At 41.8% G+C, this 26,015-nt stretch overlaps 4 protein-coding genes across 7 annotated transcripts; 2 read left to right on the plus strand and 2 right to left on the minus strand.

Annotated features, from left to right (window-relative positions):
* Positions 1-3: 3 nt before the first annotated feature.
* On the minus strand, positions 4-12,752 carry LOC144064213 (ectonucleoside triphosphate diphosphohydrolase 5-like). Of its 3 annotated transcripts, none has more exons than XM_077586529.1 (20): positions 12,492-12,752; positions 10,785-10,963; positions 9,779-9,858; positions 9,568-9,711; positions 9,329-9,404; positions 9,222-9,257; positions 9,037-9,119; positions 7,823-7,911; positions 7,576-7,628; positions 7,409-7,495; positions 7,178-7,324; positions 7,060-7,116; positions 6,882-7,000; positions 6,140-6,306; positions 5,887-6,006; positions 5,054-5,161; positions 2,910-3,037; positions 1,552-1,743; positions 973-1,184; positions 4-72 (listed from the first exon to the last, which is right to left on the minus strand). In XM_077586529.1, exons 2-14 carry the CDS (start codon positions 10,954-10,956, stop codon positions 6,202-6,204), a joined length of 1,248 nt encoding a protein of 415 aa, XP_077442655.1. In that variant the 5' UTR covers positions 10,957-10,963; positions 12,492-12,752; the 3' UTR covers positions 4-72; positions 973-1,184; positions 1,552-1,743; positions 2,910-3,037; positions 5,054-5,161; positions 5,887-6,006; positions 6,140-6,201. The 3 variants fall into 3 exon arrangements, with proteins under 3 accessions (XP_077442655.1, XP_077442653.1, XP_077442656.1); XM_077586527.1 differs by having other exon boundaries at positions 973-1,190; XM_077586530.1 differs by having other exon boundaries at positions 973-1,190; positions 5,033-5,161.
* Positions 254-6,387, plus strand: znf410 (zinc finger protein 410). 2 transcript variants are annotated; one of them, XM_077586524.1, is made up of 12 exons: positions 254-398; positions 615-699; positions 772-823; positions 1,065-1,197; positions 1,571-1,753; positions 1,820-2,026; positions 2,868-3,051; positions 4,002-4,183; positions 4,837-4,926; positions 5,040-5,159; positions 5,670-5,768; positions 5,915-6,387. In XM_077586524.1, the coding sequence occupies exons 3-12, from the start codon at positions 791-793 to the stop codon at positions 6,010-6,012; spliced, it is 1,329 nt and encodes a 442-aa protein (XP_077442650.1). In that variant the 5' UTR covers positions 254-398; positions 615-699; positions 772-790; the 3' UTR covers positions 6,013-6,387. The 2 variants fall into 2 exon arrangements, with proteins under 2 accessions (XP_077442650.1, XP_077442651.1); XM_077586525.1 differs by having other exon boundaries at positions 1,110-1,197.
* A 237-nt stretch (positions 12,753-12,989) lies between the features above and the next one.
* Positions 12,990-26,001, minus strand: LOC144064525 (methylmalonate-semialdehyde/malonate-semialdehyde dehydrogenase [acylating], mitochondrial-like). Its single transcript, XM_077587149.1, has 14 exons — positions 25,878-26,001; positions 22,629-22,819; positions 20,895-21,047; positions 20,674-20,715; positions 20,247-20,321; positions 19,831-19,992; positions 19,677-19,755; positions 16,804-17,106; positions 16,608-16,729; positions 15,376-15,565; positions 15,122-15,303; positions 13,783-13,962; positions 13,615-13,713; positions 12,990-13,535 (listed from the first exon to the last, which is right to left on the minus strand). The coding sequence occupies exons 3-14, from the start codon at positions 20,928-20,930 to the stop codon at positions 13,431-13,433; spliced, it is 1,575 nt and encodes a 524-aa protein (XP_077443275.1). The 5' UTR covers positions 20,931-21,047; positions 22,629-22,819; positions 25,878-26,001; the 3' UTR covers positions 12,990-13,430.
* On the plus strand, positions 21,236-23,166 carry LOC144064533 (sterile alpha motif domain-containing protein 15-like). Its single transcript, XM_077587162.1, has 3 exons — positions 21,236-21,554; positions 21,665-21,763; positions 22,650-23,166. The coding sequence occupies exons 1-3, from the start codon at positions 21,387-21,389 to the stop codon at positions 22,821-22,823; spliced, it is 441 nt and encodes a 146-aa protein (XP_077443288.1). The 5' UTR covers positions 21,236-21,386; the 3' UTR covers positions 22,824-23,166.
* Positions 26,002-26,015: the final 14 nt, after the last annotated feature.

Genomic DNA, 26,015 nt, shown 5'->3' on the forward strand with positions numbered 1-26,015 from the left:
TTTCAATGGAGAAAATAACTTGCCTTGTGTCCCAGCTCTGTCCAAGTTGCCCGATGGCCAGGGTCACGTGATCTGCAAATAAAGACAAGAATATTCAATTTTTTTTAACTCAGGTCAAAGGGATTCGCATAAAAATGGTGTCAAAGACAACTTAAATATGACAATTTTTCTACTGTACAAATGTCAAAAAAACAAACGCAAACATTGCCTCGTATCTATGTTTGCCCTCTAGATGGCGTCGTGTGGATAAGGACGAAGAGTGAAAGCAAATGCATGTTTTTTTTGTATGCGCATTTGGTCCGCCCGAGACCCCGTAAAGCGGTGTTGCTAACCTAGGCTACCACTTAGCATTACTAGCTTAGGATTGTTCAAAGGGAAAAACGTCCCCCGGAACTACGGTAAAACGTCTTTTTTGTTCGTTTTGTCCTTTAGCTTAACTCTGCTCCTTTCATACTCTATGCGTCTGTAAACTAGCAGGTCAGCTAGCCTCTGCTACGAGGATTTTTAGCTCGCGGCTAACAACCCAGCTACACAAAATAATCTCATTTCAATCATTAATGACAATTTTCAGTGTTGATCATAATTTAGTTGCACATGTATTCTAAATTTGACAGTTAACGCGGGTGACATGGTACCTGACGTCACGATGAGCACAAACTTGTTATGACCGACACCGAAGCTCCAGTTTAACTTCTTAAGGTAAGTTTATCATTTTCATAATGCATATTATCGGGTAATAAAAAAAAATGTCGCTTTCAATTGATCGCGCAGGTGACAACCAGGGAGACTCATGCTTTCCGATGAGCTCGATTCCAAACCAGAGGTAAGAATGACGTCTTAAGTCATTGGCTGCCATTGACAGCGACAGACGTCCAATCCATTCCGACTGGATTTGGACGTTTAAAATTAATCGTGCATATAGTCCCCCTTTAGATGGAGGCAACGGTGAATATCAATTTATTTTGACTTTACCATTCGCGAATTCCAGAGTCCTGACGATCGATGGGGCTGATGGCAAGTAGTAGTTGGTGTGCGGTGGTAGTCATTTTGTTTCTTGTGGGTAGCTGCTGGTGCAGTTTGTTCAGAACGCCTCCATCCCGCTGGCGCAGGGTCTGGAGGAGCCGGAGACCAAAAACCCCTGCCTGCCACTGCTGACCCCGGTCGGCAGCTCGCTGTGTGGACACCTGCACCTCACAGGTCACATTGTTCTTACATTATTATTATTATTAATAGTTGTAGTTTTTTTTCTTTCAATAAATGGTTTTGAATAAAGCCTAAAAACAAAGATTATTGCAGTGTTTAGAATACTATAGCAGTATATGTAAGACATTTTTTGGGGCTAAACAAAAATACTTTTGCTAAACGGAAATCTTGATGTTAAAGATAAATGTGTTCCACCCCCCAAAAATACAAAAAAATCTTTTCCCTGTAGCACAACCAGAAAACAATGTATTTAATCTGGAATTCAACAAAAATGTTTTAATTATTATTATTATTTACATCAGCCTGCTACCATGTTTGTTGTAAAATATCAATGTATGTTTTTCTTACTTTTTTGGGGGGCATTCAGATGGCACGCTGAGTCCGCCGCCGGAGAGTTCGTCATCGCTGTCAGAGCTGGGGAGGGTGTCGGAGCGGAGCCCGCCGGCGATGCAGCAGACCCGCCCCCGGGCTTCGCCCAGCCCGCCGCCGGTCCTCCACGACCTCCAGCAGTCGGACGGCACCTCCTACGTCCTGCTCAACCTGGCAAAAGGTGGGTGGCGACATTGCACAATCTCAGTAAGACTGACATATATGTGAACGGCCGTGACGACGGCAGGCATCACGCCCTCTTCCGAGTCGCTCATCTTCGCCGCGGACGGAACTGGCGAGGACGAAGACGCGTCGACGGCGGACTACGGCCTGGAGGGCAGCGCCCCCTGGTACCTGCGGGTCCAGGAGCTGGCCCACGACAGCCTGATCGCAGCCACGCGTGCGCAGCTGGCGCGCGACGCCAAGGCCAGTCAGGACGCCAGAGCGGCCAACGGTAACTTTTTTTTTTTCTCCTCTCCAATTTGTTTCCTTCTGCGATTGTTCCCCTCCCACAATGGCGCCCGTGACGTAACGCTGGGTTAAAAGCTGACTGACTCAAAAAACCCGCCGTCGAGTTGAAAGACGACGCAAACGCTTTTCCCAGCCAGTCGGGAGATCGCAAGCAATTTGTAAGCGCGTCTCGGTCCGAAGTAATAAACGCGCACGTAGCTGAGGCCTGGACCTGGACCATAAATATTTACAAGGGACGGCGGAGGTCATCTTTGAACTCCCCGTGAGGTTAGGGAAGTGCCCCCCGGCCAAACAAAGTTTACGGCACTCCTTGGCAAACATTTGGCCAAGTGCTTTCACGGACCACTACCACGTGTACCTTTAAATGCCACTGGAATTAAGTTTTATTCATCTTATTAAATCCAAAAGGTGAACCGTTGAGTCATGCTGAGTGATATTGGAAAGAAATCTAATGGCGACTTCTCCAGCCGATCCGGCTATTTTAATTCAAAGTAATTCCCCTAGTCGGATTTACAAGCATGTCAACGTTAAGTCAAATAAAATACTAATGCAACAATGTGAGGGACTTGTTTTAAATTGGTCAAATCTGAAACCGTTAATCTGCTGGAGTATTTTATTTCTTTTAAATAAATGTTGATTACATTCATATACTCATTTGCGGCCCCCAAATTGACATTCAGTTGTGTTGCTCGCATTTATTGTACTGCATTGGGACATAAAAAAAATATATTCATATAAATCATTTAAATTAAATTAATTTGTATTTTACACCGTCAATAGCACTAAGAGGTGACCTTAACGTGACGGGCTTGTTTGTTGCCTAGGCGACCACGCGCACGATGAGCGACACGCCACGGCGGCGGTACCTTTGACGTCGTTGTCGTCTTCGTCGTCGCCGCGGGGCGGGCGTCCCCTGGCCGCCAGGCAGATCCTCCGCTGCTCTTTCGACGGCTGCTGCAGGACCTTCACGTGGCCGGCTCATCTCAAGTACCACCTGAAAACGCACAGGTGACAAAGATTTCATTTCAAAGCCTTTCTTCATATTAGCTCTTACTTTTGTGTCATCAATAAGCCTGGCGGGCCGTCAGGCTTTTCTTGCCCACAAGGTGTAAAGCGTATAGACACATTTTAAACGCGTCTAGTGAACCAAAAAAGAATCGAGTCTACAAATTTGAACTAAGCGGCCCTTGTGTATTTACATTTATTTTTTTGCTTACTAAATTTCTTGTGACGTCACGTAGCTTAACTCTTTGGCTGCCGTTGACGATCGGACGATCCCTCCCGGCCCCTCTCCTAGTTGAAATAGATTGGACATCTATTGCCGTCAACATCACATTTGTTTTCCCATTATTCTAATGCATGCATACTCCCATTGATTATCGTTGATTAGCTACAGTGCGACAATGTTGTCAAAAGATCTCAGAGAACGTTTGTACTTTAAAAATGGGGATATTACTACAAATAGCACAGATTTTAGTGTATTTTTACTTTTAAATTGTGAGTACGGCTCTGAAGGAGCAACATTTACTCATATGAATTTTTTATGGCTCTCTCCGTCAAAAAGGTTCCCTGCTCTAAAGTGACCACCGCCTCTGAAAGGCTTCCTCTACGGGACGCCAAATCACACAAAATGGAATGGCAAAATAAAAATTTCCACCTAATTATACGAGTCCCCCTTCGCCTGGCCGCTTGGCTTTTAACGGCTCGGACCAGAAATGAAACAGCGACGACGGTTCGGCTTTGTCGCCCCGAGCGTCGTAATAAACAAACAATAAACAAAAGCCGTGTTTTGTAAATTGTCCAATACGCGTTTAGCGCCCCCCGCGTGCCAATAAAAGGCCTCCTGCCAACGCTAATAGAACAATTTAGCTCCATATTGATCTGGGGCTTTTATAGGACGCGTGCCGCCGCTCCAAAAAAAAACCGAGTCTATCCCTCTGGTTTGTTTGTGGCGCCAGGAACGACCGCATGTTCCGCTGCGTGGCGGAGGGTTGCGGCAAGAGCTTCTACGTGCTCCAGCGCCTCCAGGTTCACATGAGGACGCACAGCGGCGACAAACCTTTCGTCTGCAAGGAGAGCGACTGCGGAAAGAAGTTCACCACGGCCGGAAACCTCAAGAACCACAGACGCGTGCACACGGGTGAGCCGGGAAAGTGACCGGTCGGCGACCCGCCGCCACTCATATTTTATTCAGCGCGACCTTCGGGTTATTTAACGGCACGTTCCGCTCGACTTCCTTCCGCCGGCGCCTGATTAACGGAGCGGCCGTCGTGCGCGGCTAGGACGCGTCTAACTTTTAATAGGATGGTAACAAGCCCTTAAAATATGGCCTTTATAGGAGGATTATTTTGTTCTCCGCAACATTGAGTTTTACGGACAAGCAATTTTTCCTTTAATGAAGTGTCCGTTGCATCTAAAAGCGGGATTAGTGGTATTAGAGGAGCGCTATTTAAGAATGTTGGCAAAAAAAAAAAAACGCACTGCGGGATCAAAATACTATTTAACTGCAATACATTCTTTTCCGCAAACAAATTAGCATTAGCAAGGATGCGGACAGTGTAAAAATCCCAGAAAAGTCCACAAAGTATCTCCCATAGAATTTAATTTAAAAAAAAAGGTGTCCCTTTAACGTCTATTGAAATATTCGGGCCATCTGACGAGTAAATCTTACATCTTAAGCAAGAGGTGCGCTTCCCCCATTTAGCAACTTCGTTTGTATTTGTTTTCTCCTGTAATAGCAACATATGTGTGGATTTGTGCTCATGCGTACGTGCATGTGTTCATGTGGTTTAGGTGAAAAGCCTTTTGTGTGTGAAGCAGATGGTTGTGGGCGCTCCTTTGCCGAGTACTCCAGTCTGAGAAAACACATGCTCGTACATTCTGGTCAGTCAACGAGTGGCGCCTACGCCTTTTCTAGGCTTTGTGTTTTAGACCGTGACTAAAAATTGAAACTCCCTATTTTTTGGGGGGGTGTTTTCTGTGTGTGTACCTTGTAGGCGAGAAGCCTCACCATTGCGGGATCTGCGGGAAGACCTTCTCTCAATCCGGAAGCAGGAACGTCCACATCAGGAGGCGCCACGGGGACGAGGGCCTCGCCGCCGAAAGCAGGGAAACGGGTCTGCGAGGCACAAACAACACACATTTAGCTGGACTACTTACGTACCAATCCATTTGGATATCCTCGCCTCGATGACGTTTTTACAAAGGCCAGTGCGGCCGGGTTTTTCCGTTTGGAGATGGAATCAACTTTAAATGGGGTGTCACGCTTTCTCAGCCGTCACACCAAATGAGCTTTTCTCGCGCTCATTTATTTATCAGCACAAAAGCGTCACGCGGGATTGCCAGGCGGGCGGACGGGCCGGGGAAATGAGCGCTTAAATTCCGGCGTGCGCGCGCTAATTGAAAAAGATGTGCTTGAATTGGGATTTATTCTACAAGCGGCTGTGTGGGTTGAAACAATGATAGCAGACAGCTACAAGATGGAATTACAACAGCGGACTAAATGTGGGAACCAATTACATCGACGTCGGTGAATTCAAGTCTCCAGGGCCACGTAGATAGTTTAGTTTTTGAAGCATTAAGAGAAACTATGTCCACATTTTCCTTAATAACAAATGTTTTAATAGGGGAGGCGTTGACACGCAGCAGCCTTTTGGAGGCCGATAGCGAGAGCGCGACTAGCCTGGATGCCGTCAACCTCCATCACGCCATGCTCCGATCACAAGGTACGTTTTGAACTCTTCAAAACGATGGGTTTTTCAAATTTCCAAATTTCCTCACCTTTTTCGTCTCTTACGATATACGCTGCAAGTATGATCATTTTTTTACAGTGTTCGAACTTACGTCTTTTCGTTACTGTCCTCCCCTCTAGGTTCCGAAGACTCCGTGACCGTTCTGTCTCCTCCACACCAACTGGTCACCATGACGACAGAAGGCGCCGCCTACGGAGACGTGGTGGCGCTGCTGTAAAAACCAACGCCGTGGAGATTTGTACATATTTGACGGGGACGATTGTTTTTTGGGGAGGCGTGTCAAAAAGGGTCCCAAAGAAGATACGAGACGGGTTTTTACGGAAAGATAACATTTATGTCGTTACCTCTGCAAACATGTTTGTGTGACATGCAAAGAGTGGTGAATTTTTTTTCCACGTGCTGCGCCTCATCCGCCTCTTCGTTCTCTTGGGAATATGTGGAGGTTTTTAAGGTGGTCCAAGGCGGCCCCCAAAGCCCAACTTGCCTCCGCGTTCTTCACTTTCTTGCTCAGCTACCAACACAACAGATAACCAAATAACTCAAATGCCTTTTTGTATTTATTCAGATAATTAAAAAATATCTTTTCCCTGAATTTTCAAATTGTTTCGACTCAAGTATTTTGTTCGTAAGAAGGCTTCTATTCACTGCTTTTTGTAAAGGTAAAATGGCCTCCGGTCCCAAAAATAATAATAATGTGAATACTTTTTGTGGTAATATCACTTTACTTTTTTGTATGATTTTAGTCATTTGTTGCCTCAATTCATCAAAAAATGTTTTATTTAAAAAATATAAGTATACACATTTTTCTCTTGTATTATTATTATTATTTTTTTTAACATTTTCCCAACTCTTGAGCCACTTTCCCTGAAACAGGCTTAAAATGCATTTAAATATTTTCATCACACTAACTGTTTTCTAAATTTAAACAATATGAAGTAGTTTGACAAATCCAATTCCTCCCTAAAATATTCAATCAAACTTAGGAGTAGCTTTTTACAACTATCCGCCACTGTCCATAAAGACTACTTTTTTTTTCCAACTTTGAAAAGTGTGTTACGCTGTGGCCCACCTCCATTGGTCACTCACCTGCAGTCGTGCGTTGTCCTTAAAGCCCAAACCGTCAGTGAGCAGACAGCTGATGTACGTCAAGTCCAAACACAGGAAAGGACTGACAGTAAAGATTCCATTCCTCGCCTCCTGACACACTAAAAAACAAACAATTCATTAATTATGTATAAATATATTCCCTGTGATATCAACTCACCTTCCTTGGCTCTCCTCCTGAAGTCTCGGACCTCAAGCTGTCCTCCGTCGACCTCGTCTGCAACGAGTAAGCGCTCAAAAACCGCAAAAAAATAAAAATGTACAAAATGTTTACGTACCGATTAGGTGAGCATCCACAGCACGGTCAAAATAATAAGCAAAAGCGTAGAAAAGTGTTTTTTGCGCTCCAAGATGATGATGATGATGAAAAACCCCTTTGACCGTCTTTAAAACGTCTTCGTGACATGCCTTGTATCCCGAAGCACCTGAACACACCACAAACTAATTCATTAATCGAGGTTGTCATGGTGAACTTTTATTTATTTTTTTCATCCTCCAAGCAAGCTTACCAGCTGTCTCACCGCTCACTTGGTAAGTTTCTCCTCCAAAAGTCCACACGTCTCGGAACTTTCCGGGTAGACAAGGACTTTTGAAATCTGGGAGAAGATCAGTGTGTCATTGGTGACATTTTTTTTCGGCTGCTCGTAATGATATTTTGAAAATAAACAAGCGGTACCGCGGCGGCGTAACGTGGAGAGACGCGCGGCCATCAGTCCGTTGCCAAGGTAACTGCAAGAACAGGCAATCCAGTATTAAAAAAAACAGGCCTCCATGACTCACCCAGAAGAGATTTCATTGACATTTTCATGGCACAACGTCCATGTTTGTTTTTCCAAAAATTAGTCCGTGACATTTCGAAGCATCAATATATTGTCACGAGAAGATAATTTGATTGTAGTATGATTGATTATTTTGGTTTTTACCTGTGAGTGTACAGGTGAAAAGTGTAGTTGAGCAGGTCTATTCTGACAAGGTCCACACTTGGATTGGATTTTTCAACACTGGAGAGGTCCTACACACACATACATACGCACACTTAATATACATGCTCTTTTGTAAGAAAAAAAGCCTATGTTGTTTTTTAAGAAATAAAGCCTTACTATGCTATGTCGTTTTTTAAAGAAAAAAGCCTTACTATACTATATCGTTTTTTAAGAAATAAAGCCTTACTATACTATGTCGTTTTTTAAGAAATAAACGCCTTACTATACTATGCCATTTTTTAAGAAATAAATGCCTTACTATACTATGTCGTTTTTTAGGGAAAAAAGCCTTACTATACTATGTTGTTTTTTTAGGAAAAAAAAAGCCTATGTCGTTTTTTAAGAAATAAAGCCTTACTATACTATGTCGTTTTTTAAGAAATAAATGCCTTACTATATACTATGTCATTTTTTAAGAAAAAAAGCCTTATTATACTATGTCGTTTTTAGGGGGAAAAAAGCCTTACTATACTATGTCGTTTTTTAAGAAAAAAAGCCTTTGTCATTTTTTTAAGAACTAAAGCCTTACTGTATTATGTCGTTTTTTTAAGAAAAAAAGCCTGTCGGTTTTTAAGAAATAAAGCCTTACTATACTATGCCATTTTTTAAGAAAAAAAGCCTTACTATACTATGTCGTTTTTTAAGAAATAAAGCCTATGGCGTTTTTTTAAGAAATAAAGCCTTACTTTACTATGTCGTTTTTTAAGAAAAAAAGCCTATGTCGTTTTTTAAGAAATAAAGCCTTACTATACTATGTCGTTTTTTAAGAAATAAACGCCTTACTATACTATGCCATTTTTTAAGAAAAAAAGCCTTACTATACTATGTCGTTTTTTTAGGGAAAAAAAGCCTGTCGTTTTTTAAGAAATAAAGCCTTACTATACTATGTCGTTTTTAAGAAATAAAGCCTTACTATACCATGTCGTTTTTTAAAGAAAAAAGCCTTATTATACTATGTCGTTTTTTATGTAAAAAAGCCTTACAATACATGATCATTTTGTAAAGAAAAAAGCTTACCATTCATGGTCTACTTTTCTATTTTTTTTGCTATCTCATGTTTCCATTTGCATCTTACATCCCAGACCTCTTTAGTCACTGAACATTACCTCGCAAATGATCACGCTTCAATTAAAAGAAGAAAAAAGGACTCTGACCTTAGGCAGGAAGGTGATCTGCGTAGATGCTCCCCCCAAATCCAAGATTCCTAGCTTCTGGTCCTCGTGCACATGAAGGTGACCTGGAAACAAGTTAGCTCCATTAGATGTGCTCTTCAAAGGACACACGTGTGCGAGCCAAAAATATCATGGACTCCCAGGAGAGCGGCAGCGGTAGAACATACCACACAGGAAATTCACCGTTACCCACGCCAGGATTCCTACATTTGAAAGCATGGGGAGAAGATCTTAACTGTCATCGATAACGTCCTCTCGAAGCCAAGTGCGCCACCTTCGCTAATGCCGTCCATGATGGTCACGCCATCGTCCGGGACCAGGAACGGCGATTCGTTGAGCACGCGCCGCACCTGCAGGAGGAATGTTAATATTTTAATATATCTTTTGGGATAAACATTTAGTTCTCATACTTAATTAATTTCTTTTTTCTCAGTTGCATAATGCTTGGCACATCTGCTTCAAATCCAAGTTGTAGCCTTTGTTCGTCAAATTTGCCATTGTCGTGAGCCTCACCTGACGTAGGAGAGTCCGGGCTTTCTCGGCGGACATGAGTCGAAGCCCCGCGGTAGCTCTCAGCATGACCGGAGTGTTTTTCCACAGCGCACGAGGCACGGTGCTCTTGGCCACCTTCAGCAGCATTTTCACGGAGTGCCCCGCCTTCAAAATGACAAAAAAAAGGCTTCTAATTACTTGTCAAGATGTTTGCATGGAAGCATCTACTCACCGAATCAGGGGAGCGGATGTGCGCCGACAAACCGGGCTTCGCCGACTGGAACGTTTCATTTTCTAAAACTGGCAACGCCTCTGCAAGAAACAGTTGAAGTGCAATAAGAAAAAGTCCAACAAATGTTTGAGGATTTTCTAACAGTCTAGACTCTAGAGCAGGGGTGTCAAACCAAGTTTGGTTGGTGATCAGATCTCATGTGGGCCTGACCATTTTAGATTTAATATTTAGATGTCTTTTTTTAATAAATGGATTAAAAGAACTGGATTAAAAGCCCTGAATATTCAGTTTTTTTATATTTTTATAGTATTTTTTAGCTTTTTTAAAATATATTTTTAGATTTTACAAGATGATTTTTGAACTAAAAACACAGAAAAAATTGATAAAAAATGACAATTATTGATTTAAAAGGGGGGAAAAAAATCAGGAAATTTAATATACATCTATACTCTTCATTTTAATTTTATCCTAAAACAGAAAGTCGGCACTCATGATTTACTTTCCCGGGCCACACAAAATGATGCGGCGGGCCAGATTTGGCCCCCGGGCCGCCACTTTGACACATGTGCTCTAGAGTATTTATTTAACTATAACCCAAAATGTATGTATTAAAATTTTTGTATTTTATTAGATTTTGGTCATATTTCCTGTTATTTGGGATTTTTTCATTCCAGATCACATACAATTTTAAACACACTAACATATAGAATATAAACATATTTAACATATTTGTTGTAATATGTATGTTTTCCATATTCCTATTCTATTTTCTAATCAATTTTTTCTTTTGTACACGATCTCTACTTTTTATCATATCAATAGTATTTCATATTATTCTCTTGTAGTTTTTCAAACGTTTTGGATGGTTGCAAGTCGTTATCAGTAGAATATTGTATTGTTAGAATTTTGCATTTTGTTCAATATATTCAATCCTTCAAAAAAAATGGTATACATCCAAACTAAAATGTGTGTTTGATTTTTCATAGTCGATAAACAATCAAAAGACCTGCATGGCTGCGACTGAAGGAGTAGACGTGGATCCGCGTCCCCGTGCTGCCGGCGTCAAACATGACGGCGTAGGAGACCCGGCTGAGATTGGCCGGACGGACGTCCCCGCACTCCTCCACCCGAGCATTGACGGCGAGCACCAGCATGATGGGCACCAGGAGCAGCTCCATCTTCAATCTAAAGGAAGAAGACCAGACATGCTACATTTAACCTACTTGACTTGAAAATGTCTTTTTTTTCTCTGCTGACTTTGTTACATGTCTGACACAAAATCTGTTAACCCTTTGTTAACCCTTGAATGACAGGAGATGACATTAGTCAGCGTGAAGCACAACGGGGGGCCGACAGCCGATTGCGCTAGCTTCAAATCAATGCAAAGTCCCGCTGAGAACACCATCTCGTCGGATTCTGCAGCTCCGGTTACGCTTTGCAGTGCAGCTCATTTTGTAGGTCACATTGTAACATTATTGACGTTGGCACAAGCGCAAAATCATGAACTGCCATTGACGGCGCTAGACGTCCAAGCCATTTTGACTGGCAGTAAGTGATTGTCACAGACAGGACTGGTTTAATTTAATTTAAATTTTCTCCCAAATTAATCTCTGAAATTGCATAATTTTGAGTATGTGTACTGCTAAAATTGACACACCTTGTCTTGAAATTATGAAAACTTTATTTACAGTTACAAAAAAAGCATTATGGGGGATTACATATTGTACTTGTGGAGTGAAGTGTTTTTAATGCTGCTACTATATTTCATTTTTTAAATTATGAGCTATACGGTGCTGTTATTTTTACTTTTGAGAGTATTTTTGAGGGTTTAAAGCGCTATGGACACACGGAAGTCACCACTGCGTCGTCACTCTTGTTTTGAATTGAATTATCGTAATGCTTAGACCAAGCGGTCAGACTATTTTGAGAGTCCGCTCATTTGACCACAAAACGCGAATGTCAGCTGGTTTGACCGCAGTTCTAATTTAAATACTTTACTATAAGTCAAAAGACGTTTCGATCTCCCCAATCCAGGGAAAATAAATGAAATGAATACACCATAATGCCTGTAATGCTCATTTCAAAAACAAACAATTGCTTAATTACAAGGGTTCGTTTACAGGTGTTGATATCGGGAAAACAGTATGTTTTTAGCGAGCGAAATATACATACGTTAAAATCCAAAAAGACGCGAACGTCCGCTGGCTTGACCGCAGTTCTAATTTAAATACTTTACTATAAATCAAAAGACGTTTCGATCTCCCCAATCCAAGGAAAATAAATGTAATGAATACCCCATAACGCCTGTAATGCTCATTTCAAAAACAAACAATTGCTTAATTACAAGGGTTTGTTTACAGGTGTTGATATCGGGAAAGCGGTGTTTTTAGCAAGCGAAATATATACATACGTTAAAATCCAAAAAGACAACGGAAAAGAATTCGTCATGGGTTTAAAGACTAAAGTAAAAGTGGACAGACGCCGAATGTATTTCGCCAGTCTGAAGTCCAAAAAAGGCAAACTTGTATTACAAACTTTTCGCAAGCTAATTCGTCAACGAGCTAGCTAACGAAAACACTTGAAAACAACAAATCGAAATTCATAACAACAAAGTCCAAACGACAAATACTGCTTCCTAAAAACAAGGCAGTGATCATATAAGTAAGCAAAAGCCAGAATATAAATATAAAAAAGAAACATGACTGAGTCTTACCATGATGCTCGTCCCGAATCCTGAGTAACGGCTAGCCCCTGTGACGTCACGTCATGTCAAATTAGGCACTGGACGTTACATTGTCATTCACCATCGATTCACCTTATTGCTGCTTGCTTACACGCCGAAATAATTTGAAAATATTCCTAAATATGTTTTTGGGATTAACACGAATAAGGAGTATGTACATCTTCCGTTCACACTACACGGGCATCAATAGTATCCTGTGATTAGCTGGGCTGTCAAATCAGCTGGGCGTGTCTCCCTAATGAGGAAGAGCAGTAATCCCTCGAATATCGCGGATCATTTAGAGCAGACATGGATAACCCTACTAATGATGACTATATATATACAAAATACCAAATATATAGAAAATGGACGCATGGATTTACAATACAGTAATGGAATAACCTAACTTATACAGTAAATGAAATAATAAAGAAACATGAAATATAATAAAATACTGAATCCAGGCTGTCCAAAGAGACAACACAGCAATAAAAATGAATAAACCACTACATTTTATTGCCATTGAATGTCACTGTGTTTTAAACAAGATGTGGAAAGTATCTCACGCATTTCGTGGGAGAAGTACACCTACATACATCGTGTTTTGACATGTGTGCGGTGCAGCTCTCGTCGGCGGAAGACGTCTTGTTGACTCCTCAGAGGTTCATCTTGATATGCGATTGCCCCTGCAGGCTTAAGGAACCAAAGCAAACAGACTCAGAAAAGGATTACACGCATCGCACGGAATCTATGAGGAGCGAAAAGAGTTTCTTCATAGGAGGCGGGTGGATTTCGACTTTGTTTGCTTGCCAGCCTTTGACAAATCCCACCTACCAAATCAGTTTTCTACATTTAATGAAAAAGAGCCCTCCTCCGTTCCCGTGTCATGTTTTGTCTTAAGGCACAGTCAGTGAAGGCAGCGGAGGAGAATTAGCGTCCCATCGTCGGCATGGTGACGGCCGGGCTCGTGACGGTGGCGTCCTCGGCTTTCCACTGCGACGTTACGGTCTTGATCTGCGTGTAGAACTGGATTCCCTGCGGATAGAAATGGATCGTGACAATTTTTTTGCTGCTATGAAAATGGAAAATGGACCATTTCTGAGACTTTACTAGCCTGTTTGCCATAGAAGTTGGTGTCTCCCCTGAAGGACCCTCTGGAGCCGGTGAAGGAGAACATAGGCAGGGGGACGGGAATGGGAACGTTCACGCCAATCTGTGGAAAAAACCCAATCATCAGATGGGGTTCCTTGTCGTTCATTTTGAAATAAAGCGGAGCTCCCACCTGTCCAACGTCCACTTCGTGCGTGTACTTGCGCGCCGTGGCTCCGTTGGAGGTGAAGATGGCCGTGCCGTTGCCGTAGGGGTTTTTGTTGATCGTGGCGATGGCGTCGTCCAGGTTGTCGGCCTCCAGAACCACTAACACGGGCCCGAAGATCTCCTCCCTGTAGCACGTCATGTCCGGCTGGAGACACGATTGAATGCCATGAATAGAAATTATTTTTAACTTTAAGCGCTTTAAAGTTCAAACTTTTTAAGCTTTGGTGAAAGCGTAAAAAAAAAGAAGTTTATCAGCTTCCTCGGGATATAAGCTCAGTGGGGGCAATGGTGGTGGGGGGCAAGACTTAACAGCTGTGGGAACACAGAGTACAATGCGGCGGAACGTTGGTTCTGTTTGGATAAATAGTCTACCCGCAGCAAAAGAAAGCAAATGTTCAATTGTTAGGGCGGTTGTGTTGTGGTTTTCCAAATGGTCGCTCTATGTTATAACTGTAGGCATCATGATATTTGATTACAACTGAAACATTCACTGTCAGGCCTTCCAGTTTAAATGGATTGTTTGTCTATCACGGTCAAAAATGTGTTTTTAAAGTTTTTTTTAACTTTCATATAGGATATGGGTCTCAGACATGGGACCAATTCAATCCGATAAAAAAGTATTAATAATAATTCAGAACACTGTTGTCAAAGTGCCGGCCCGGGGGCCGAATCTGGCCCGCCGCATCATTTTGTGCGGCCCGAGTAAGTAAATCATGAGTGGCAACTTTCTGTTTTAGGATCAAATTCAAATGAAGATTATAGATGTATATTATATTTCCTGATTTTCCCCTTTTTAAATCAATAATTGCAATTTTTTATCCATTTTTTTTCTTTTGGTGTTTTTAGGTCAAAGCATTTTGTAAAATCTAAAAATAAATATATACAAACATTTTCGGTTTTCCACTTTAATATTGAATATATTTTATTTAAAAAATGTTTCCATTCGAAATGAAAAACAAATGATTATTAGATGTTTTCCCTTACTAAGAAAAAAAGTTCAAATAAACAGTTTTATATCTATAAAAAACTGAATATTTAGGGCTTCTGATCCAGTTCTTATAATCCAATTTAAATAAATAATCTAAATATTATATCTAAAATGGTCCGGCCCACATGAAATCGAATTGATGTTATTGCGGCCCGCGAACCAACCCGAGTTTGACACCCTTGATTTAGCATAAAATGAATGAATCCGTTGAAGGGGAAAAACAATTATTTAAAAAGTCATCAGTAAAAAAAGAATTTAAAATGCTAATTAAAAAGCCATGAGTAATAAAGTCATAAAAGTGTGACGGTAGGCTCACCGTCACGTTTCCCAAGATGGTGGGTCCCACGAAGTTGCCGTTTTCGTAACCTTTCACGTTGACGTTCCTGCCGTCCAGCAGCAGCTCGGCGCCCTCAGCCACGCCGCTCTGGATCAAAGACTCCACGCGGACCTTGGCCGCCGGTGAGATGAGTGGGCCCACGTCGGCGCCGGGCTGGTCGCCTGCGCGTTGTCGGCGGTTAATCGACGAGGCTTAAACAAAACGCGGCCAAGACGGACGGACGGAGCGGGCACCTGCGTTGACGCGTAGCGATTTGGAGCGCTCCACCAGCTCCGGCAGCCACTCACGCGACTCGCCCACAAAGATGGCGGTGGAGAGCGCCATGCAGCGCTGGCCCGCCGCTCCGAAAGCGGCGCCCACCAGCTGGTTGATGGTGTTCTCCTTGTTGGCGTCGGGCATCACCACACCGTGGTTTTTGGCACCCTGCAAAAACATAAATCCAAAAAAAGTTAAATAAAGTAATTTTTTTTGACAAAATCGATAACCCCCAATTCAAAATACACCAATTTAAACATTTATTGAAAAATACTATTCATCCAAATGTCAAATCATGCCTATTAAAATAAAAAATGTGTTTATTTTAAAAGAAATGCAAAAGTTGCAGAAAACTAGTCAATAAAAGTTTTACTCCATTCCTGGGGGTGGCAGTTATTGATTTTAAAATGTGATACACAACCAAAAAAGGAATCCTTTTTGAATGAATTTGTGTCCAAAATATGATCTGCTCTCCTTTTAAAGTCACATTTCAAAGCACTTTTAGGGCAATAACTAACAACTAAAGTAATGGGAAAAAAACATATCTACTCCCAGTCGGGTGGGAAAAAATGTTTTCAGAATTATCTGTGAAATCAATTACAAAAGGTATTTTTTAAGTCACTTTACCACACAGTGACAAACATATGACAAATAATACCACTTCCGCAGATCCTACCTCCCATCAGCTGTCAGGCTCTTTAACAAAACAAATGGCTGAGTGTTAAGACCTACCGTATGCATGCATGAACATCTATGTGTGTATGTATGTATGTATATATGTGCTTATATACATGTATGTGTATGTATGTATATATGTGCTTATACATATGTATGTGTATGTATATGTGTATGCACACGTATGTGTATGTGCTTATATATGTATGTGTATGTTTGTATGTGTATGCACACGTATGTATGTATATGTGCTTATATATGTATGTATGTATGTGTATGCACACGTGTGTGTATAGATGTGTGTATGCACACGTATGTGTGTATATATATATATATTTCAGCCACACCCTTATTTATTTATATATTTATTCATGTATTTATTTATTAACTTACTTATTATCTATCTATTTATGTCTAAAATGCCTTTCCTATTTCTGCATTCTCAGCCTCTTGCTACTGTGACAACGAAATTTACCGAATACGGGATGAATAAAGTTATCCAATCCAATCCAATAATAATAATAATGGCACGTACCATGTTGGACTGCACCCTCTTCCCATTCTTGGACCCTCTCTCGTAAATGTGCTCTCCCGCCTGGTTGGAGCCGACAAAACTAATGGCTTTGATGGCGGGATGGTCGCAGATGAAGTTGACGGCTGAGTTGAAAACACCAGTTTTAAAACCCCGCCCCGTGACCCGACACCCATTTCCGATTAGCGCCCAGATTTACCCTCGTGCTGCCCGTGGATGATGTTCAGGGTTCCGTCGGGCGCGCCGGAGTCCTGCAGCATTTTGGCCAGCAGCATGGTGCACCCCGGCACGCGCTCCGAAGGCTTCATCAGGTAGGTGTTGCCGCAAACCATGCCGATGGGGAACATCCAGAGCGGGATCATGGCGGGGAAGTTGAAGGGCGCGATGCCGGCGCACACGCCGATGGGGAGGCGGTAGGTGTACGTGTCCATGTCCTTGGTGATGGACGGAAGCGTTTCGCCTAGCATCAGGGACGTGACGCTGCAGGCGTGCTCCACCACCTCTGCAGGGGGGGACGGAAAGAAATTCAGATTCAGCGTTCAAGGTACCGTATTTTCTCGCATATTAGCCACCTCCGCGTATAAGCCACACTTTTAAAATTGCCTTGAAATTGTTGAATTTTACAATTTCTCTCGTGTAAGACGCCTACTGATTCACAATTTTCACCTCCATATTAAAACAATTTTAATATAAAACGGACTTTAGTTTTAACTCATTCATGGCAGCCTCGGGGCTTAAAAATTGAATTTTCCCAAAAAATAGATGATCATGGAAACATTTTTTTTGCCATGAAAATAAATCACCTTTCCAAATCTTTGAGAATCTTGAATTTCTAATAATCTGAATATTATTATGGAAATAAAAGGGTTTTTTCCAATGACATTTCTTTTGGAAAAGTTATTATGAAAATTCACATGATATTCAAATCTTTGCACAATGTCTGTTTATATTATTCATAGAGTATGCGTTATGGTAATCAGTAAAAGAAGAGAATTCATATTAAAAACACCCAATTATACCAATAAATATCCAAGATATTAAAACTGGGAGGGAGCAAATCTATTGGCCAAAAAGTTAAACAAATGAATTCTATTGTGACCCCTCCCTCATAGTATTTTTCCATCTATTTACTTTACAATATCCTTCATCATGCTTTGATTTCCCTGACTATAACCTGAAAAATAAAAGGAATCAAAAGCAATCTTGCCCATAAACTAATTTCTCTTTTCCACTCAATGGTTATGCGCATTCTCCAAAAATCCAGTGACAAACGACGGTGTCGACACTCCACAAACTAGTGAACAAAAAACGTAACGCCTGCTGCCTCCCACTGTCTGCGTGAAATGAAATTTATGAAAGGGAAGAGGAAAAGGGTGCGCCAGTAAATCCTAACCCTGACGTCGCACCTGCGAATGCCGTCGCCTGCGTTCCTGCTGATAATGGGAAAACCATTTGTTACTTTCTTGCCAAGCTCCGCGCCGAGCAACGATTTGGCCGGCCCATCTTAATTCCTCAACAGGACTGACGGAAAGGAGAAGCTGATTAATCGTCCGTATTGATTTGGTGGCGAAAGCGGGCCAAAAAATATGTAGAGTAGGAAAAAACTGGCTGGTAGAAAAGTGAAATATTGGGAATACAACCGTATTTTCTCGCATATAAGCCGTATTTGTACCTAAAAAAAATGGTGACTGAACCAACGCACAAATTAGACTTGACATGCAAGAAACTGTACGGTGGTGACAAAAATGAAACGCCATAATGCAAAACAATGCATTTATTTCAAAATACAGAAAAGCTAAACAGATAAAACGCTAAACAAAATGTATTTTGAAGAAAAAAAAATACAATTTTGCATAAAACGTGTATCGTATTTTCACGACTATATGGCGCATCATATTTTTAGCCGCAGTGTCAGTAACTTTTATGTGCACCTTATAGTCGTGGAAATACGGTACCCCCTATTAAAAGCATGAATATGGAGGGGAAAATTGTGAACCAGGGGTGTCTTATACGCGAGAAATTGTAAAATTCTACCATTTTAAGGCAGAGGCGGTCAATATACGAAAAAATTAACGAGGTAGCCTGAAATAATAGCTTCACAATTAAAATCCCTGGATGGGTCCAGTAAAAAAAATACAAAAAAAAATTTGAGATTGATTGATATTTGACCGTTAAAAAAAGAAAAAAGAAATTAATGTTTCGTCCTAGCGACATTAGCTGACGTGGCGTTTTACTGTGAAGGAGGCGGATTTCTGTTCCGGTCATCAGAAATAAAGAGAGAGCAAGACAGGGAGCGAGAACGTGAAATTGTGTTTTTATCGCGGCCCATTAAGCGGCCAGAAGCGATCAATCGCGAGACGACGCGCATAAAAAGCTCACTGGGACGCTTAGCAAGCCTCGCGCCGCAATCCGCTGCACAGCTGTCTTTACTGGAAAAACATCAATCCTTGAAGATGAATCGCGCCAGGAAGTCAAGAAAAACACTTGTCCCTTGGGGTGAGGGGGACTTTTAATTCATCAATAAGAGCTCATTTCCCTTTTCCCTTCCCATTTTGGCAATTTTGTCAATAGGTGAACTGCCATCTAAATCGATGAAAATGTGCTCACTTCAGTTTGTACTCGGTTATTTTTTTCTAGCTTTACAATTCAACAACAGGATTGTTGTCGCGCATTTTGATTTCTTTCAATTCTCCGATTGCTTGAAGCGACTTTGTGTTTTACGGTTGCCATCTGTTGGTTTGGCAATCACCTTAGCCAGCTTTTTGGATTGTTTCTATCGCTGTGTGAAATATGATATTGAGCCGAGTCCTTGATTTGCCCTTGTTTCGTCGTTCAATCCATTTGAATTGGGAGCTTATTTTCGACCCATTTATTGAAGATATATTCACATAAACGCTACCTGTTTTTTTTCTAGTCAAGATATTCAGCAATGCTTGCCTTTTCCGAGAATTTTCTGAACACGTCACAAATTTAGATCTTAAACAAGCCGTTTCCAAGTGAAAACACACCAGATTTTTTGTTGACCCCAAAGTAAAATATTCCCTAAAAATAATTTGGAGACATTTTACTCACGCAATCCGCGGAATACGTCGCCTTCGGCATCTGCCAGAGTCTTCCCTTGTTCCAGCGTGATCATCTTAGCCAGCTCTTTCTGCAATAACAGGAGATGGACACGAGTGAGCAAAATGTAAACAAAGAATATTTGCACATGCAAACAAGTTCTTACAATGTTGTCTTTGATGAGCTGCTGGTAGCGGAGGAAGATCTGCTGCCGGCTGAGGATGGACGTGTCCGACCAAGAGCCGAAGGCGCGGGAGCAGGACTCGGCGGCGGCCAGCATCTCCGTCTGCGTGGCTTTCGGCACGCGGCCTACCACCTCATTAGTGGCCTGCGAGGGTGGCGTGGGGTCGGAGACGCTTCAGTCAGACTTACTGACTGCTATCGATGTAGGGAAGTCGTAACGTCTAATGCATTAGCATTTACAACAAAATGTTTTTGGTGATCCTTTACAACGTTGTAAATTGGACTTTAAGAGCAAGTGTAAGCTTGCCACGGCTTCAGATTTATTTTCACTTGTTCCATCTCCCCAAAACTTACTTGGTTAATACAACAAAGTCGGCGTACACGTCTATAAATACTCACAGGGTTGTGAATGTCAAGCCATTCCGACGTGTTGGATTCCACAAACTTTCCGTCAATGAATAGCTTGGTGGTGGGCTATAAAGGGCACAAATGAAGTACAATTCAATAGTTTAAGAAATATTATATTTTCTAGAAATGGCTCTAAACTGGCTAAAACGGTTCTACTTTGCATAGAAATATGGGAATTTTCTTGAAAATGAAAGGTTAAGTCATGTACAGACATGACTAGCCCTCACCTTTCAATTTAGCACTCTGGGTGTTTGAAATAATGATAAGCTAACATTTGCACTTTACAGGAAATGATCATGTTTTGATTTTTTTAAATGAAAAGTGCTTGAGGGTGACGTGAAGTACTCTCGTCAGTGTGACGTTCACGTGTCAGGGAGTTTTAAAAGCCACATAGTGCAATTTGGCATGTACTTCTTACCACCGACGAGTAGCACATACGTCCCAGCTTCACGGCAGGTGTCTGGAAGGTATTAAAACACATCAAAATTAAAAATCTCTTTTCTTTTCTGGTCCATGTTATGCAACCGTATATACTCGAGCACACGTAGCAGTAGCGTGTGCTAATAGCTAGCACTTAGCCGGCTAGCTTCAACTGGCTAGCCCAAAATATGACACTTTAACGGTGTTTATGTGCTTTACCTTCTTATTCAGCACGGAGCGTAGTATTGCAGCCATTTTGGAAAGTAAGTTTATTTTCTTTTAGTCCTTTAAGCGACCCACCACAGACGGCGAAGGAGAAGCTTGACGTCCCCTCTGACAAAATACAAGGTGTGGGGGCGGGGCTCCTGCGATCTGTAAACCAATAGGAGGGCTCGAATTAGCGGTAAAACGCACTCCGTGTTCTATAGATCGATGAAATTCTCACTCGTTATTCGCTCCCATTTCCTTGTTAGGCGGGACATTTAATCCACAAACCAATCAAGCAACGCTATTCAACATCCGCCCTAAATACGACGAAGCTGATTGGTTGCTATCGTACCGTCACCCGGGTTAAACTCGCATCCTCCTCCAATCTTAAAAGAATGTATGCGTCAAAAAGATGCCAAAAAGTCCGTGCAACTAATTAAGAGACGTTTATTTAATCAAATCAACAACGTTCTATTTAGAAACCACCAAAGCCTGCTGTGAAACATGATGAGTGAATTAGACGAACAAGAAGAAGACGAGGTGATTTTAACACCCGAGTCTTCGACTGCCAGTTCCCATGGCAACCAAGATACGCGCAACATGGAGTTCCTGCAGTGGAGTTGTGATGATGTTGCGGGATGGATTGAATCCATAGGATTTCCACAGTATAAAGTAGGTTTGTATTTGAGTTGCTTGTCATCCACAATACACTTAATACGCACTTTAAAAACCACAGTCATCCTAATCATTGACGCACGCCCCTCCGGCACCCTCCATTTCAGCGATGCTTCTCTGAAAATTGTGTCACTGGCAGGAAGCTGATCTTTGTGGATTGCGTCCATATGCCAAGACTCGGAATCACAGACTTTAAAGACATGCAGGTAAGGGCATTTCCCCACATGGCTTAAAATACACAAAAGAGACTTCAAAACCAAGATGAAAGAAGATGAAAAGGGCTTCACGGCACACATTGCCCAATGTATGCCATCTGTTTGTCAAACGCTTGCTCTTTATATATGCCTTAATTTGAATTCATTAGCAGTGTAAGCATTGAACTACATGGCTGACTCACACGCATTCATTGGCCACTTAATTAGGTTACACCTACACAATGGATTAATTCATTAATTACCCTTCTTGTCAAGATGCTCACCTAAACATTGGTAACAGCGCTCACAGTCTGTTGCACTCTGATGAGGTTCAGCCTTACAGAAGCCACATGCTTTGTATTCTTATTCACTGCCCAAATGGAGTAAATGTCAATTGCCCGTCAATGGCAGTGAATGATGAAATTATTTTTTTTGCCCCGGGTAACGTTGAAATGAGGGATAACAGTCTAGACAACAGGAAATATTATATTTTAAAAAAAAATGGGGGGGTTTGATTGCACCTTAGGTCGTCGCCCACATTGCCTATAGCATGAACCGGCCCTGTGTCAGTGCATAGATATCTTGTATTAACTCTTAAAACATTTGGTAATCAGTCTGTCATCCCGCAATTGAGACAAACAAAAATAAAACACAGGTACCCATCTGAGATGACAATCAAATTAGCTCGGTGCGTCTGCGCCACTGCGTCAGCATCAAGGCGGAGGCAGGTGTAAACAGATAACGAAGGACTATTTTTCGCACGCTTATATAAAGCCACTCCTTCATCTTCCCCTCAAACGACGGAAGAGCCGAGACAAACAAAAAGTTTGACGCTCCCATCAAAGGACTCGCTCGCTCCCAACTTGATTCTACTCACCTGCTGTGGGCCCCCCCGCAGGGCATAGCGGCACGTGTGCGTGAGCTGCTGGGCATCACCGAGGTCCTGTGGAGTCGCAGCATCGCCGATCCGCCGCGGGACATCCAAGGTCTCTTCCTCGAGATGAAGAGTCGCACGGGGGTCAAGAGCGACCAGTTCACCGCCGAACATCTCGTGGAAGAGCTGCTCCACTGACAAGACAACAACACGGACTTTGGCTGAAGCAACAGTATTATCGACGCTTGTTTAATGCATCAAAGCCTGCAGAACCGATTGTGAAGGCCTTGAGGCAGATTTCTAACCCTGGCAACAAATAATGCCTGAAATGTGATTGGTTAAATGCTTCAATATGAAAACACACATCTGGAAGCAGTGCAACCAGGGGGGAAAGCAATTAAAGGAAGCTAAAAGACAATTTGGAATTATTTAATAAGTATTCATGGGCAAAATATAATTAACATCAGTCTGTGATTCAGATATTTCTTAGGCCAGCAGAGAAGGCCTTGAAGGCCCTGACAGCACACCACTGAAGCACATATATATAATGATTATATTTCAAGTAAATATATAATAATGATAACCCTAACAGCTACCACCATTGATCCATGAAGTGACAACCAATCAATGACCCAATAAACCCGGAATTATTTCGATAACCCATGAAATGTTTACAGACACTTAACAATAAATCTGTGATTTCTGTACTCCTGGGATGGCAATTTATATTTGGTCAGAAACCAAAAACAAACATACGCTAAAGTAACAACAGTGGAGAAAAACAAGCTAAATAGACATCTGTTAACATAACAGTTTTTCCGATAACTATAACATTTAAAAAAAAAAGTCAACACTGTTTTTCCTCAGCATTTGTCGATTCTTTCCCTCCTGCTTTACTCACGCTCGTCGCTTCGAGGCATACATCCATGTTAACGCGATAATAATAATTATTGTAACGTCTGCAAACACGGGGGCGGAATAACACAACCTCATTATGTTGATTTTTTGGGGGTAAAATTACCTGATTCCTTTAAAGACAACTTTCCTATTAAAAGGCCAATTCTCTGAAATAAAATCTCCCAATTCAAACACATTGACCATTTTATCCATTGACACTGAAACACAATCATTCACTGCCAGCCCATCCAGTCAAAACGGTTTGGCCGGTCAACGGCACGCACCTCGAAAGCGCCTTATCGCCGACAACTCTGACTGGTGTGCGCGTGGGCGCCGTGTGTCAATGCAATTTTCTGGCCGCCAACCGTCCCGGTGACTCACTCGAATATGGCTTCTGACATTAACACCTCCCGCCCGCCGCGCGCCTGCCTGTCATAATTACGTCCGCCGCAAAGTGTTGCTGTTACAATATGCCGTATAATCAAATAGATGAGATATTGTTTGAAATAAACATGACCGTGGACCCCGCGGGGCTACCGCTGCACAATTTGTGCAACCCGAAGGCTAATTATCCAACTTCAAGGTAAGGAGGGTAACTACCAGAGCATACCAAGTTGAGTTACAGTTCAAAGGTAAGTCAAGGGTATAAAAGTAGAAGCCCCCTCCATCATGCTAGTAATCGGCACAGTAGAGTTTGCTAATTGGCCTCAAAGGAAATGACTTTTTTGTTCTCCCCCAACTCCCAAAAAGAATATGTTCTACTAAATTCAAAAATGGGAATGGACGTATATCGTCCTCAATGGCTGTGAATGAGTCGTCATGTATAGCGAGAGCTGACGCTCAATATAAGGAATTCTAGTCTAGTGTACTTAATGAATTGCTCAATGAAGCTTTTGCCGAGATGACCTCACTAGTGTTTGTATTGATCGGCTCCGGCGTTCGGATCAAACTATTGATTAGGAAAGAAATCTTTCATATGAGCTTTAAATTGCCAGATGTGTGTGTCGAAGTGACAGGAATGAATGCTGGTTGTATCATGGAATACTTTTTCCATTACGTATTTACTACATCCGAAAATAATTAGGTTGTCAAGTAGCACTAGCATGACTAATGTTGAAATATAATAGTGTAGAAGCCCGGAATGTGAATAAAAAGATGTGTTGTTTTGAGTGGAATATACCGTTTAAATGTGGTAGGATGGAGAATTTCCTGTCTGGAGAAATATGTGAACAAAATGGCTGACTATTTTCAATGTTGTTTTAGAGAGCTAAAGAAGAGCATAATTTATCAGAAAAACAGTACATATTTTGTAAAATACACAGAAATATAGTTCTGTATTACTACTACTACTATTACTACCACTGCTACTACTACTACCACTACTACCACTACTACTACTACTACCACTGCTACTACTACTACACTATTACTACCACTGCTACTACTACTACTATTACTACCACTGCCACTGCCACTGCTACTACTACTACTACTACTACTACTACTACTACTACTACTACTACTACTACTACTACCACTACCACTACCACTACTGCTACCACTGCCACTACTACTACTACCACTGCTACTACTACCACTGCTACTACTACCACTGCCACTACTACTACTACCACTACTACTACTACTACTACCACTGCTACTACTACTATTACTACCACCACTACTACTACTATTACTACCACCACTACTACTACTATTACTACCACTGCTACTACTAATAATACTACTATTACTACCACTACCACTGTTACTACTGCATCTTACAATCCAATGCACCTTATATATGAAACAAATGTTAAGATAGGCCATTCATTAGCGGTGCGGAAAATACGGTACTTATAGTGTTTTCTAGATAAAGTATTCATTTTGTGCTGGTTGTTTTAAAATCCGTTTACAAGGCCCAAAAGTGTGGACACCCCTCCACGCCCGGGCAGTGGTTTTTGGACAGTTTTACGGCCACTTTTCACTGCGACCCGCTCTACAGATTCCATCTTCACGCTACAATGTGTTCACTTCAACTTTTACCTTCCCGAGATGGGAGTTTAAATGACGGCAAGATGTTGATTTTGGTGAAATGTGGGGCCGTGGACCTTTTGGAGACACTTCTATGATTAAAGGCGGCGTAAATAAACCTGACCGGACCGTATATAATGCGGATTGGGGGAGGATGGTGTGGAAAGCCAACACGGATCCACAGGGGAGCTTTAAGTTTCAGCTAAGTCAACACAAATTCAACCACTGATCCCTGCAGCTGTACTTTGATTGCAACATGTGAGAAATAACACCAGAACAGACACAAAAATTGATCACAAAAATGCCATCTGTCTTTTTAACCTTTGACGGCGCTAGACGACCGAGTCTGTTCGACTGGGAGGGTTGGCAGCGACTTTGAAACATGACTATTCACGGCCGGTTCTCCCAGTTAAAACAAATAGGACATATACTGGAGGCTACAAACCTATGAAAAGAGTA

Source organism: Stigmatopora argus, chromosome 19, assembly GCF_051989625.1.
Source record: "Stigmatopora argus isolate UIUO_Sarg chromosome 19, RoL_Sarg_1.0, whole genome shotgun sequence".
Lineage (NCBI taxonomy): Eukaryota > Metazoa > Chordata > Actinopteri > Syngnathiformes > Syngnathidae > Stigmatopora > Stigmatopora argus.